At 42.8% G+C, this 15,276-nt stretch overlaps 1 protein-coding gene across 4 annotated transcripts in view; it reads right to left on the reverse strand.

Moving 5' to 3' along the window:
• Nucleotides 1-1,545: 1,545 nt before the first annotated feature.
• Nucleotides 1,546-15,276, reverse strand: part of fermt2 (FERM domain containing kindlin 2) — a 38,194-nt gene continuing 24,463 nt past the window's right edge. For 2 of the 4 annotated variants that reach the window (XM_063908705.1, XM_063908707.1), the window contains 12 exons: nucleotides 13,822-14,047; nucleotides 13,583-13,685; nucleotides 13,208-13,315; nucleotides 10,349-10,483; nucleotides 9,796-9,845; nucleotides 9,121-9,245; nucleotides 8,902-9,008; nucleotides 8,599-8,817; nucleotides 6,092-6,112; nucleotides 4,690-4,814; nucleotides 4,434-4,575; nucleotides 1,546-3,889 (listed from right to left, as the gene is read on the reverse strand). In XM_063908705.1, the coding sequence (XP_063764775.1) occupies nucleotides 3,716-3,889; nucleotides 4,434-4,575; nucleotides 4,690-4,814; nucleotides 6,092-6,112; nucleotides 8,599-8,817; nucleotides 8,902-9,008; nucleotides 9,121-9,245; nucleotides 9,796-9,845; nucleotides 10,349-10,483; nucleotides 13,208-13,315; nucleotides 13,583-13,685; nucleotides 13,822-14,047 (1,535 nt within the window). In that variant the 3' untranslated portion in view covers nucleotides 1,546-3,715. The remainder of the gene's footprint in view (nucleotides 3,890-4,433; nucleotides 4,576-4,689; nucleotides 4,815-6,091; nucleotides 6,113-8,598; nucleotides 8,818-8,901; nucleotides 9,009-9,120; nucleotides 9,246-9,795; nucleotides 9,846-10,348; nucleotides 10,484-13,207; nucleotides 13,316-13,582; nucleotides 13,686-13,821; nucleotides 14,048-15,276) is intronic. The other 2 variants (XM_063908706.1, XM_063908708.1) reach the window with 1 other exon arrangement.

The following is a 15,276-nucleotide window of genomic DNA, read 5'->3' on the forward strand; positions in this document are numbered from 1 at the left end:
TCATCTGATCACATAACTGACTTGAGAGTGGATACAGGCTGTTGAAATGCAGCGTCAGCTATTAATGATACGATACTTCAGGGTTGATTGCTAGAGTGTACTGAAAAACTGAATTAGTAGATGAAATGTGCAGAGCAGATTTAAAGAATATATCATCAAGGCTGGAGGATGTGCAGGTTGTTATCGCACAAACCAGAGACGATATGAATGTATAACACTACATTAGATTTTGATTACAATGAAAAAAGGTTGAAGGTGCTTTGTTTCTTCTTTCTAACCTCATCAAGCAATTGCCCCACCTTTAAATTGTCACCAGTGATTATACTGTGTGCTCACTATCATCATCTTTCCATTACCTTCCTCCTACATGGTAGGCTACATACTGTGGACATCAGGTGGTGCGAGCAGCTCCAAAGCTGTCAGGGCCAATAACACCTCCGTCCCCCAGCTGCTCGGCAGGTGACAGGTGGACCTGTCTCCAAAGCATACAGCAGACTGTCTGCAGGCGTTCTCTGATCTCATCTCCTCCTCAATCTGCCACTTGGTTTTCCCCCCTGGGATGCTGGGTAAACTTGTCAGATTTGGAAAAAGAAACGGAAAAGTTTTAGATGCACCAAGCAGAACACAGCGGTGGAGAGTTAATGAGTACAGGTGGCTGGACACTGCCCTCTAGTGGGGAAACAGAACCAGTGCACATTTTAGCACATTCGTTTATTTGCCTTCTGTACGATCTCAAGTCTTTTTATTTTAAACACATCTCTCAGCCTGGAGAATAATGGTTGTTCTCCATTTATGTTACTTGTCCCAAACCATTCTCAATTTTAGTCTTCATTGACACCATATGCAGACTTTATGTAAGGCTGTTTAATCAGGAATCTGTTGCGTAACTGTACAGTTTTTGTGTATTTAGTATCAGATTCGGTGCAGCTACTAAGCTCCAGAAAGTATTTATGCGGTAGATGTGATGACGCATTTCAAAATCTCAGAAGAGCACCTATATATTAGGACCCAACGGAGATATGAGCACTTTTTCCACAGTTGTTCCCATTTCTTCCGCACTGAAGAGCCCCTCAAGACCAAGATGTTGAGTCACATTCAATTTCTTCTAAATAAACCATTACCTTAAAGAATCTTAAAGGAAGAGGATGGCAATTTGTGATTTCTTACAGTTAACAAAACCCACGAAAACAGAAAATCGAACAATAAAATGATTGAACAACTTACCTTAAACTGTGTCCAAAAAATTTTATCTATGTGCTACAGCCTTGCTCTGGGTGACACATTCACCCTGTTGCCATAAACGCTCACTAGCAAACCAAATGTGTAGAGGCAAGAATACACCACAACAAATACAAGAGTAGCATTTACCCAAAACCCCAGTGCCAATTCCTTTAAAGAAATGACCAAGACTTTAAAAAAATGTACCTGTTCTTGACTATCCTTTTTTCAGGATTCATTGGGAATACAGCCATATATAGGGTTTCAGTGTCAAAACACTGCCAAATTGTTCTGTTTAAGGGCAAATGAAAAGCAGAAACACTGTAATTAAATAAAAATTACTTTATTTTTTAAAATAAATGCATTTTTTACAGTCAGAAAACAGAGCAGCAGGACATGCACCACTGCTCCCGACACTGGAGGCAAACAAAAACAACATCAGAGAAAATAAAAACAGACTAGGCTTCCTTTTTCTCATATCTGTTCACTTATGCTGATTTGTCTCAAACTCCAGGGTCTCCTTCATATGGACATTATTAAATGGCACACTTCAGTTGTGACGAAAACAGACGAACAAGTGACGTGTTTTAAAAAGGCGCTGAGAAAATGTAATTTGCACAGAATAAGTATCATGGTCTAAAGAATGAGCTAAAAACACAACTCAGGGCTGCAAATGGACAAAAAAGAAAGCAGAAATTCAATAAAATGAAGCAGAAATGCAAGAAATGAAGAGCACATCGAAAAGGCATACATATTTGTTTTTAAAAAAAAATTATAATATGTACTCGACAAATATCTTAATCAAACCTGGAGTTTGAGACTAGTGTTATCTTCATATATATTCATATTTATCTTCATCTGGATACTCAGGAAGGACACGACGTAAGTAGGCACGATTCTGAATACTACACATGTTGACAGGTGGCTTTCCCCCTCATCTCTGAAAGGAAAGACTTCCAACCCCCCCTGAAAAGCAGAAACAAACTGTACAATTCTATAAAATGTTTGTGTTTTTTTTTACATTAGTTACAAAAAAATAATAATACTTCATTTACTGATCCTTCATACTGAGGACAGAAGAAAAGAAAGCATTGCATATTGATTCTTCAAACTCGGTGACCTTTTGCTGGTGTGTAATGATAAGAATGATAATAATAATACTATATGGTGTGAGAGGCAAAATGGCAATAAGGTTAAAGGTGGTAAAAGGGAATTATGATTCCTCCTGTTCTGTAGTGCACGTGATGAGACGCCAGGGGTTCAGAAATCTTTGGATACAATTTCAAATATGATGATGAGATTTGGCAGAATCTAGACGCCATATTAATTTGCCTTCATGCCAAGTCTGCCTTTAATAATATTTAACATCTTTACATCACGTAGCTTCATGTTGAGCCTTCCTACATTTTTAAAAACATGATGATGAGATATTTTAAATACACAGACATTAGTAAGCAATCTTAGTTCAACATGCCGACCAACAAAAGTTATACAAATGCTTGTTTGAAGAAAAACTTTTAGATATAATGAGCACTGAAGTGAATGTGTTTTCCGGATAAAAATCTTTACACTAGGGACATTTACATCATCAAGATTTCTAAACCCGCAGGACACTCATCCCGGTGCGCTATACTGTAGTGTGTCTCCAGACATGCTCACTATTAGCAGTTTATTAAATACAAAACAAACCTCTCAATGTCACACCCATCAGCTAATACAACAAGAATTCATTACAGAGACTCGACCCTCTGGGCGAGCTCAAAAACAAACACAAGGACATCAAAAGCAAAAAGGAAATTGAACAACAGCTTATTCATGAACAGGACTGTATACTGTAGAAGTGCTTACATGTGACTTAAAGAGATGAACCCTTCATAGTGATAGGATGGACATGTAGTGCCTCAGTCGCCTTTTGTTCGGACTTGGAGGAAGTCCGTCTTTTAGGATAAATAAATTGATATAACTGCAGCTATCTGTGGCACTACGATTACAAATGTTTTAATGACAGTCTGATGTCAGCTCAGTTATTAGAAGAGAGAGAAAAAAGGCAGTGAGAGAAAAAAAAAACATCTTTGGGATTCAATGAGGCATCTGATTGGCGTTAAAGGGAACATGGACGTAATGTTGACGGCCATCAGTCCAGGAGGAGAGGAGAACACAGGCACTTCCTGCTTCAGGTGTGTGTAAGGCTTCTGCTCAACCACAGGAGTTTGCGTTTGAAAGTTTATATTCTGGCCTGCGTTCACCAGAAAGTTAGTGTTGTAACAAAGACCCGGTCAGCGTTTATGCAAAGAAATACTATATCAATAAAACAGTGTCAGCCGTGGCAACGTTGGCTGCGTTCTGGACTTTTCAGCACGGCTCCAAACATTTAAACAGACTGAGAAATAGTTAGAATACAAATAAACCCCATACACTGTAGTTCCAACCCCCCAGCCACTCCCCTCCTGGCCCCTGACCTACAATCGTTGGCCCCTGGTGGTTTGGGGGGGGCAGCTCAGACCCATCCGCTGGTCAGCTTATAGAACATCTCCTCGTCTAGAGACTCGTTCTGGTCCTTGGCGCGCGTGGACAGGAAGATGTAGCCACCGATGAACTCATGCACCACCTTGCAGTCCACCTCTGCGCAGATGAAGGCCAGACTGGGCTCGTCTGCGAACTCCACCGTCACCTGAGCACAGAGGAACAACACATCATATAGCGAAAACATGCAAAATTACTTATCCTTTTCACCAACAGTCCAAAACCTTAAAAGGGTAATGCTTTAAGCAACCACTTAAGTTGCAGTTTGCATTTTCAAATGTCACAATTGTCTCATTTTACTTTATTAAATATCCGTCTAAAATAGTCATAATAGACATTTGAATTATTGAGTTGCAGCTAATGCTGTGTTTTAGGAGGTCAGAGTGACTTTGACCCCCAAAATCGAATCAGAAATACTTAAATAAGTTCATCCTTGGGTCCAACTGGACGTTTATTTATTTATTATTTCTTCCAGAGCGCCTTAGAGTTCACATCCACCATAATAAATAGTACAGACTGACAGACCTGAAACGTAAGGTACCAAGACTGTCGAGGAGGCATGATTATGATGTAAATGAATGACCAAATTGTTTTTTTCAGCTCTAGAGACAATATTTACTGCCAACACTGCGTGAGAACAGGTTGCAAATAACTTACATTACAGTAAACCGGTCATATTCATGGTTTCCTACCATCTTTATCTCCCAGTTGACGTTCCACTGTTTCATGTTGCTGAAGCGCCAGGTCTTAATAGCGTCTCCGGTGCTCGCGTCCATGCGGATCAAACGGTTATAAGTGATGCCGATCAGCTCCTCCCGCTTCCCTCCCTGGAACCTGCAGAGAGGAAGGAGAGATAAAACTGTGAATTGAAAGTGTGTGGATCAAATATGAGTCACTGTCAGCGCATGAAACAGAGAGTGGGTGACGGAGGTTTAAGTGCCATCTTACTTGGCAAGGAAATGCGTCATTCCAAACTCTGGCAGGGACTGCCACGCCTGGATGAAGCGCATCTTGGCCTCAATGAGACTCATCTGGGCCACGTTCTGGTGGGCTTCAAGGATCCGGGCGGAAATCTGACAAATACACAGTCACACACAGACACACACAGACACAGACACACAGACACACACACACACACACACACACACACACACACACTTCAGTTTGAGCTAACAAATGCATCCCATCACCACTTTTAAACCACCTGAACCCAAATCCACAAACACCCAGTGCGTAAACAAGCTGTGGCTAATTCCATAAAGCCAGCAGCGCACACAGTGTCAGCCAATAAGCAGAGGTCTGTCACAGTAAAATTTGACTTCACACAGCTACAAGATGACAGACAAACAAAACAAGCACTCCCGAGGAGCCAGGCTAAGGTTAACGTGTGTGTGTGTGAGTGTGTGCATGCATGTGTGTATTCTCCTAAAGTCCCTACATCAGTCTCAGGGCTGCAGACCAGCATTTGATCAACAAATTCAACTGTTAGAGCAGTGTAACAGCGCATCAAGGGCGAGTAATAAGTGATCAAGCTAGGGCTGCACCTATCGATCATTATCTAGATTATCTATTCATTATTTTGTCTATAAATGTAGAATGAAAAGTCAGAAAGAAGCTAAATGTCCATCTGGATTTCGTTAAGTCCAAGGCGAGAAACAAAGACATCTTCTGAAAAGTACAGTCTGTTCATTCAGCTAATCTATTAGTCCAGTAATGGTTGCAGCCCTAAATCAATCAAAGTGAACCTCCCTCCTGTTACAGTCATCTACTGATTAAATGATGTTGTTAAGCTCTATTGGAATCCAAAGTTGGAAGAACAAATTATAGATTTCCTGTATGTCAGGAATTATGGTTGAATGGAAGAAACGTTCGTATAGCAGTCCCGGTTCAACTGCAATAAATAGTATATCTAACTCTCTATAAAAAATAGGACCCGTTGTGATGAATGATGTCCATTAGCTACGTATACACAACTGGGCTAAAATATGCAAAAGCACCGGTGCGGTAAATTTATTTGACTGAAAATCGTGTTTTTTCTACCATCACTCATTGCCTCGCTGGTAATTTAAACACAAATGGAAACAATACAGATGCATGGATGCACATTGATACAAAACATGTTATATCAATATAATGACGTGTTATTTCATGTCTTATAGCACTCTGAAAACATTAGAGGATGTGACAAAACAACAAATCTAAGGATAGCATCTATTCTACTGTCAGAACCAGGCACTACTTTTGGTTAGGTGAGGAAACCCGGACACAAAAATGTTCAGTTTATACAAAACATGCACATACAGCTATCTACATCTCAAAAGGCACCGAGTGCACACATGACTCAACTTACCAAGTCCCTGACAGAGCCTGGCTGAAGATGTGAGGAGGGGATGGGAGAAGGGCAAAGAGGAACGAAGGAGGAGCATACAAGGGAGAAAAGAAGGAAATAAATTGGACAGAGAGAACAAGCAAGTAAGATCAATGTTGGGGAGGAGAGATCCAAAAACAATAAAGTAGGAGGCTGTAATTGTAATAAAAGAAACAAAGTGGGGAGGGGGGGCTGTGGAGGTCGTGCTGAATTTAGCCACAAGATGGAGAACAACAGCAGGTGTTTTTCATTTAATTTAAAAGAAAAAAAGGGATGTAACACAACATGTGTGTGTTTTGATATCAAGGAAGTAGCCGTTGAACGATTGCATTTCATAAAGACTGTTTTATACGAAAAAATGGGCTACTAAAATAATACCACATCTTCTCTGTAATTCCCCTTTTATCCACAGGATGGCGATATGCACCAAGCAGGACAATTTTGAGTCACCAAATGTAGAACTACCCCATCTCCATACTCCAGGAGTTTATAATTGTGTCTTTAATCCTCTGTTTATTTTGTGGAGCTGTATAGATACGTTCAGAGACCCCACCGGGCCAAGTAATCTAAAGATTCCCGAGTGTGTATCCGCTGGGAGCAGCAGCACGGAAGTCTCCGGGGTTCAGTCTTGCAACAGGAAGTCCAGTTTATAGCAGATGGGGAGGGGTCGCAGCTGAGTGCAAATGGGCTTTTCCCAGACAGTTTTCCCGCGCAGCATTCCCAGGCACGGCTCATTTCCTGATGCCCCCACGCCCTCTACGGTAGTACACGTGTGTGTGTGCGAAGGGGTACATACACTTACTGTAAATATGACTCTACTCTTTTAATGTTGTGTGCCTGGGGATACCCCATATCAGACTGGGATTAAGAGTGAGACCGGAGCTGGAGCAAAAAGAACCACAGCCCCAGATGGACCCCCGCTGCTAGCCTCAAATCCAGGCAGTGTATTAGTCATGGGGATATTTTGAAACAAAAAACAAACATGATGGTGTATTTTCTCTTTCTATATTCCAGAAAAATGTCTCTCTGACCATATTAGTAAATGGTTCAGTGAACTTAGAGCAGCTCATGATTTAAAGATAAAGCTACAGTTCTTATTTTAACTACATGTGGTTCATGGCAGCAGTAGCTCTTAAATGCTAGACAAATACTTATTGTTTTATCTTGATTAAATATATGAGCTGCAATACGATCACAGTCTTTTAGAGTAGAATATGGTAAGGAAACATCAGTATTATGTTTTAGTTATCCAGATAAAGTGAGGTATATAAAGACCCTAATGCAATAGAAGCTCAGTAAGTAGTTAAGAAGGACTTCACAGCAAAAAAATCCACGGCTTCGCTGGTCTGAATTGTTCAATGTGCATCATCATGGCGCTATCCTAAACGTGAATGGGTCGTTCCTTAGTAAGAGATGTTGAAGTAATGTTTTGCTATTGAGCCAACTATATATAAAGGGATTTCCTGACTACTCAAAAAGAGAAGAAATAGAACTAATGAGAAAGAGAACTGAAACTTTATTCAATACTTCTGTCATTTTGGATTCATTTTCAGCAGTTATGTTTGAGGAAGTTGCAGACTTCAGATTAACCTGTAATAGCTCTCCCATAGGAATGGTTTAAACCTTGAACTCAGTAAAATCTTGTCACATTCATTATTCCTGTATTACGGAACTATCAACAAAAAAAGACAAATCTGTATCGTGACACACATCCGTCTGTCCGTCTACCTCTCTCCTCAGACATCCAGTTTATCCCATACCATTTCTGAGTAATCACTTACCGTAACAACCCCCCGCTTTTCTACTACAACTTAAACAAATCCAGACTGTGTGAGTAAGCGATAGGAAGCATCTCCCACCCCTCACCCCTCTCACCCATCCCCATTAACACAGTCATGGAAGCCGTGTACTCAGCTGGTCCCGTGCACACACAACAGGCTGTTGCTTACATGCAAATCTGCCGGGCACATTGTGAATTTCCCTAACGCTTAGAAGATAGTTAAATCCTTATTCCTCTGTAAATTCTACACCTGGTTATAAAAATGTTGCCGATAGCGAGCTACTAGAAGTGACCATGTTTTATAGCCTGATTAACTAAGCAGTTACTAGTCCAGCAGCTGGGATCTCTTAAATTTTGTCCACAAGAGCAGACAAATTCTCCATTACAGTCGGACATGAGCATCTTTACTGTAAACACGCTGAGCGGTTTGGACGTCTGCTGTCCTGGTTTCCCCTCGGACAGAAGGGAGGCGGGAAGAAGGAGGAGAGTAAAGGAGGGGGGAGTAAAAGGGAGGCTACATTCCAGTGTGAGACAAGCCTGATGCCAGGAGGCGCCCATCTGGGAAGCATCAGACACATCCAACTCCATCAAACAAGTAAACAACCTTGAGAATAATACACAATAGAGCAGATAGCAGCCTTCCGTGTGTCCGTCTCTTAGTAACGACCTTCCACATGTGCAGCCTAACTTCAGAGGTCACTTGACTTACCTGCTTGTTCTTGTACTTCTTAAGATAGCGCGGGGACACCAGGCATTCTGGGTTGATGTCTGTGGTGATTGGCTCGATGAACTGAGGGTCAGGGTTCATGTGCTGCATCTTGAGGAAGGACAGAATGTTCTGGACCTCCAGGTTGTACGAGCTGTCGGCCATGGTCTTCCCTTTGGAGGCCAGGCGACACGCGGCCATCCAGTGGGCGTACTGTTTCTCCTGGAGAAGAGAGTCAAACGCTGATGATTAAAAAGTAAAGATGACAGGAAATGACCAGAAATGGCGCGTTAGCTTCAGTCTTACCATGTCGCACCGAAGCCAGATCTCATTCATGCCATCCGCCACAGGGATGAGCAGCTTGATGTTGAATTTCTGAGCCGAGATGTTCACATCTGGAGTTACCTCACAACCTACACATGGAAGCCAGAGTGCAGAGCGGAAGAAGAGGTCAAAGGTCACACCGATTCATTTGACAGAAAAATAAAGCATTGCATTCTCGCATGACATCTTGTGTGTGTCTACCTCTAAGATTCATTTGGTGAGCAGGTGTCCCATGAGCCTCCTCTTTACTCTTGTAACAGGAAATTGTGATATCCTTGAACGTGCACCAGTACTGCTTATAGCCCTTCAGCGTCAGTTTCTTGGGCCTGGGAAATAAACAACAGACAGGGGGGAGGAATTGTCAGACTTCAGATGGAAAAAAACTCCATTTTCGTTATTATTATTCAAGAAACAGGGTGGGGGAGGAAAGACTAAAAGAGATGAGAAAAAAGGCACAGTCAGCAGGGGGAATAGGAAAGGAGCCAGCATTGGACATGACCATTAACGGAAAACCATTAGAAGAGGAAATGGCTCTTGATATGCCCCCCCTGCCCCCACACCCCACCCTCTATAGTTTATACATTTTATGAGACAATCACCCCAGGGGCCACCTGCTTGTCAGCAAAGGCTCGAAGCCAAAAGAGAATATGGTTATAAAATATGCTTGGAACCAACTGCCGTCCGTTTGAAAAGCTGAACTGAAAGCTCAGCTTGTAAATGTCCTTTGGCAAACAAGCAGCCCATTACTCTGATGCGAAACAGACAACAGCTTTCTCGTTTATCCCGAAAATGTTATTTCCTGGTTCTCTGAGACATTCCACCCACTCACACACAGTTTGATTTTGTGGGATGAGGCAGCTCTAGATGTGCACTTACTTGAAGACTTTGACGTAGTCCGCTAGCTCAGGAATAGATGTGATGTCACCCTAGGAGGAAGTAATAAAAACAACAGTGTTAGACAGAAGAATGACCTCAAGATCAACTTTGTACAGTTGCAATGTCATTGCTCGGGACAGTATGCTGAAGAAAACACTTCTTATGTAACATCTCAAAGCTCAGTTTCCTCTGATAAGCTGTAAAAACGTAACACATTCTTGAGGCAGGGCTGCTGTAACAATAGACATATTTATTCTCGACCTATCCATATAACACGCAGCCTTTGTCGGACACAGAGCTCATAAATAACTGTGCAAAATGTAGCCCCCTTCCAGTAAAATTCATTGTTATTTCCCCTCCCTTGGGCCAGTCTATGTAGGTTTCCGCTCCGGTTCAATAGGGCTGATGAAAGGACGCTTTTTCACAAACACAGCCAAGCTGCTGCAATTGAGAAAATAAATCCACATAATGAGTTTGGAGCCCAGTACACGTAATCCAGAAATCAAAAGCCATTTCCTGGTATGAATGTGAAGATGTGGGAGTGTCGGCATACCAGTGTGTTGGAAGTCTTCCCTCCTTCCAAGGTAATTTCCAGGTCTGACAGGGCTGCGTCCACCTCATCCACCTCCTTCTCACTGTTATTCATGTGGTTGTCTGAAGACATGATTGACAGCTTGTTGATGTGGTACTGAGGAAAAGACACAAATAGAATCACAGTTAGAAACCATCTTCAAAATAATTTGGATCACTTGATTTTCTGGGTTGACCGAGGTTTCTAAGCATTTTATATTTGGAGTTCACATGATATATCCAGACCTTCAATATCTGTTATTTTTCACAACTCCAGACCTTTCAGGATCTAGAAAATCAGCAAATAATTGTCCTAGATTTCCTAACGCAGTCATTTTTTTTCTTGACTTCCTCCTTTAAATCCCACTTTTACAATATGGACTTTTCCAGCAGTTTCGGTCAACAAAAGCGAGTACAGAGATAAAGTAAGTCAAATAAAAAAGGAACAAATAATCTCTAACACCCGGTTGTGCTGACTATTCCTAAAGTTTGCTGCTATGTGTGCTAGTGAAGCACAAACCCCTCCAACTTTGTCTTATAAAAATACAATTGGACTGTGATAATAGCGACATAAATTCTTTATAAGAAGTGTGGGCATTTATGTTAGAAGGTGCTGCCAGCGTGCAGCATTGAGTTCACCGGGGAGGAAACAATGGCTTTGAAGATGGTGAAAATGAAGAGAACAGTTTCAGGATGAGGTGCAGAAGAAGTAGTTTGAGATGATTTGTCACTGGGAGAAACAATGGGTACTGTGCTGGTACAGTTTTTTCTGAGAATGTCTTTGAACTGGTCAAATAAAATGTTTAACAGGAAACATGTGAGACAATAAGGACTAGAAAACACTGGGAACACCGACTCTTCAGGATGGGGCCATAACTGAAAACCAGACCATGTTTACCTCTCAGTGTGAGTCAGAGACGCTAAATACAACTTGTTGACAAATGGTATTTATAATGTCAACCCATCACCCACCCCCCGCCAATATATGAATGAACAGCTGCAGAGAGAGTGGGTGATACAGAGAGAAGGGTCGGATACAGAGGCAGAGTTTGGGAGAGATATGTGAGGCTTTAGCCCAGCTAAGGTTACAGAATGTGGGACAAAGGGCTCGCCATAACACTCTGTTTTTTCTCCTCTTTCGCACTGATAGGCTTTTTAAAAATCTGCATCAATTCGGGGCTTATTTCCTGTTTGTGTGACGCGTGTACGTGTTTCTCTGCTGAGATAGAAAGTACAACCTGTGCCCAAATTTGGTGACTCTGAAGTTTGTTACCAGTCTTGACTCCTGAATACCTCATTCCTAAATACGGCCAAAGTAAATCGTCCAGGTGATGGCATGCTAACACAAGCCAGTAACATACTGGATGTGGACAATCCTTGCTCTTTTTTTAGACCCTGTGTATCCACTCTCACCAGTGAGACCTTAGCCAAATACCCTGAGCTCAAGCTTCCTGGTGAAACATAGTAGTAGCTTTGAAAGTGCGAACAGACAGGTAGCGACAGAGTAGCTTCCAGTCTAAACACCCAACCCGGATTAGCATCTCTGTCAGGAACAGTAACGAGAAACCAGTTAAGTGTAATTATAACCGATCTGATGACACACCTGACACCTCACAGTGCAAGACGGCTTTTAGAGGAATGTGAGCAGGTCTATGAGGTGGTGTCTTGCCAGGGGTGGGTGGTCTGAGCATGGGTCCTGTGGCCCAAGATGCTCTATAATTACCCTGGGGGGGTGAGGACAGGGTGGCGTCCTTGGGTCTCGGCATATAAAGTTTACGAGGGTCAGAAATAGCAGGGCCACCACCCCCTGACTACAGGGGATACCTGACGGGGCTAAAGGGGCTCACATCTGTATATCACTTCCACTGATCCACATTTATCCTCCTCCTGATCTACGTTTTAAAGAGATAAGTGTGAGACTGATGCTTCCAGAGGCTTCAAAGTCCAGGCCGTATCAGCGCTGTGTGAGTGGCTGCAGCAAGAGGCTTTAAGGTTTGCAGAAGTTACTCATAAAGCTCGGGGGCCTGGCCCAGAATACAAACACACTTGAAAACCCTTAGTGAGAAGATTCAATGTTGGCAGAATATATATCTAGGGAATTCATTAGGTTACTGTTCATCGACAAGAACATTTATGTAATAAAATCATATTTAAAAATCACGTTTTGTTTCATTTCTCTCCAGACCTGGTTTCTAGGTGACATTTAATTCTGGTAACACCGCAAACCAATGTATTACGATCTTTCATTCTTTCATCACAAAGAGATTTTTTTTATTTTAAAAGCCTAATAATTCCATTTTCTTTATGAACTATGAGTCATTGATAAAGATAATTCATTAATACTGAGGCACAGTGAGAAGACCGGTGGGAGTGTGTGTGATGATACGGCCCCCGTGAACTCATTCTGCAGCATTGTGCAATAGCCAAGTTTTTGTGTGCGTGCAGCAGAACTGGTAGCCATATGTCTCAGCTTTGGGTGGAAGCCCATGCAATTCATTAGCGTGCGGTTTAGTAGGCAATGTGCCCGTTGCCCAATGAAAAGAGGACTGCAGGTTTTCAGATTTCAGACCCTTACCGACAAATGCTGAAACGGGGGAAAATTGAAATGTAGGCACGCACACACACACACACACACACACACACACACACACACACACACACACACACACACACACACACACACACACACACACACACACACACACACACACACACACACACACACACACACACACACACACACACACACACACACACACACACACACACACACACACACACACACACACACACACACACACACACACACACACACACAGAAACACACAAACAGCCTGATTACCTGCAGGGCAGCAAACATCATCATTTCCTCCTCTGTGCACTCAATTTCCTCCAGCAGGATGGCCCACTTAGACTGTTCATAGAGCTGGTTCACTCGGATGGCATCATACTGTGGAGAGGTTTGTCACAGAGGTTAACATGTGTACAAACTAACAGCAAGGAAACACACTCGCACGCTCTCTCCCTCTCTGACACACACAGGACACAACAGGATCTGTGCGACCAACCAAAAACAAGATGTTTGTGGTAAATGGCATCATGTCTGTTTTCCACTCATGACAAGATATCATCTTTCTGGCACCCCATGGCCTTTTTAAACGTCCTCAGGGATACTGTTAGCAAGGTCAAATTGTTCTTTGTTGTCTATGAGACGTACCTTAGGGTTGAGGTCAAAGAAACTGTGGTATTTAAACCTCAGCAGCAGCACCTCATTCTCCTTTACATCCTGCTCCATCAGAGACCTGGATGAGTCCAACCACCTGCACAGAGAGTGAAAGATGTCATTTAGGAAAGACTCACTCTGCGGCATCTTGGGACTATTTTAATCCCACCATAGCATTTCTGACTATATGCAATTCATCCAGGCCAAGTAACCACTACAGAGAGTCCACTCACCCCTGGTTGATTTTTGCTTTGTCCAGCAGAGACTGGGGCTTGTAGAGTTTCACCAGGATATCTGGGGAGGAGATGGGCTGGCTCACAGCGAGGATGCTGGGGTTTCCCTCCGAGAGGGGGCTGTCCCCAAACCAGGCGGTGGTGGGCGAGAGCGGGCTGCCGTCTCTGGAGTCATAGGTGGGGGTCATCGTCTTACTGTACAAGCCTGGACTGGAGTAGATGCTCCCTGAAAACACACAGTCATCAGTTAGCGCCTTATATAATACATCTATATAAAAAATGAACAATATAACTGTAATAGAATTGTTGTCTCACACTAATGAACAAAAACACTGTACAACAACAGCATCAGAGGGACAAGGGGGGAACACTTTTCAAGAAGCACACACACTTGCAGCCTAGCGAGGCCAGCTAGCGGTCAACACAACATGTGACTACCGGCCCACACTTTGCAGATGAGTGGCTTCCACCATGTTCTCCTGCTGATGGCGGTCTGATGTGGACCAGCATGCAGATGACACAGAACATGTTCAGGGTCACCGACTTAATCACAGTCAAAAAACCTGCAGGAATGCACGGCACACGGCAAACTACTGCACAACTCGCCACAGAGAGGAGAGGGGGGACGCTCTGATAGGGGAGGATGCATAATAACAACGTTGTGTGAGATTGTAGAATAATCAGACACATCTTTTTTTTTCTTCTTAAATGAATGAGGGCTCTCAATTATTTAGATGGTAATTTATCTTTTGTTTTTCCATTATTTTTTAATTAGTTTTGGCTCCAAATACCAGCAGGCCACCAAAGTGAAGCTGTTTGCATTTCCTGATAGCTGGCCTTGTGGGAGTATGTTTGACCCCATACCCCCCCCATTCCCTCTCTCCCTCTGTGGGTCAAGAAGCAACACTGGCTGAACCACTAAATCCCGTCTGAAATCAGGAAGTGGGCTCGGTTTGTGTTTGTGAGTGTGCACGTGTGTGTTTGCGAGCTGAGGTCATGAGAACAGGGTGCAGGCTATGGCCACGCATCCCTTGTGGGGGGGAGGGTGTTATTCAGGGCTTCTTTCAAGGTTTTTCCATAATGCTGAGTGCATCAGGTCAGAGAGAGTACTTCCATCTCCCAAGGGGTCTACAGAGGAATCCCAAATATCCAGAGAGACCATTTATAAGGAAAAAGCTGGTAGCTAGGCCTCCTCCATCCTGTTTACGGACTCTCTAATGCAGGCCAAAAGGCACGAAGAATGTTAACATGGCTTTACTCCCTAAGGCTCCCACACTGGGGATTCATAGGGCTTATAGGGATGGAACTGGACCACCATGGGCTGTTAAGACTACAAGTAAACCAGGAGAGGTTTGTCAATAAATAAAAATGTCTCTTGTGGTTTTGATTTTTACACAGAGTCTCTGTGTGGGCAGTTGGTAGTGGTATGTATGTTGTATCATTGAAGAAATAATC

Source organism: Eleginops maclovinus, chromosome 19 (assembly GCF_036324505.1).
Source record: "Eleginops maclovinus isolate JMC-PN-2008 ecotype Puerto Natales chromosome 19, JC_Emac_rtc_rv5, whole genome shotgun sequence".
Classification (NCBI taxonomy): domain Eukaryota; kingdom Metazoa; phylum Chordata; class Actinopteri; order Perciformes; family Eleginopidae; genus Eleginops; species Eleginops maclovinus.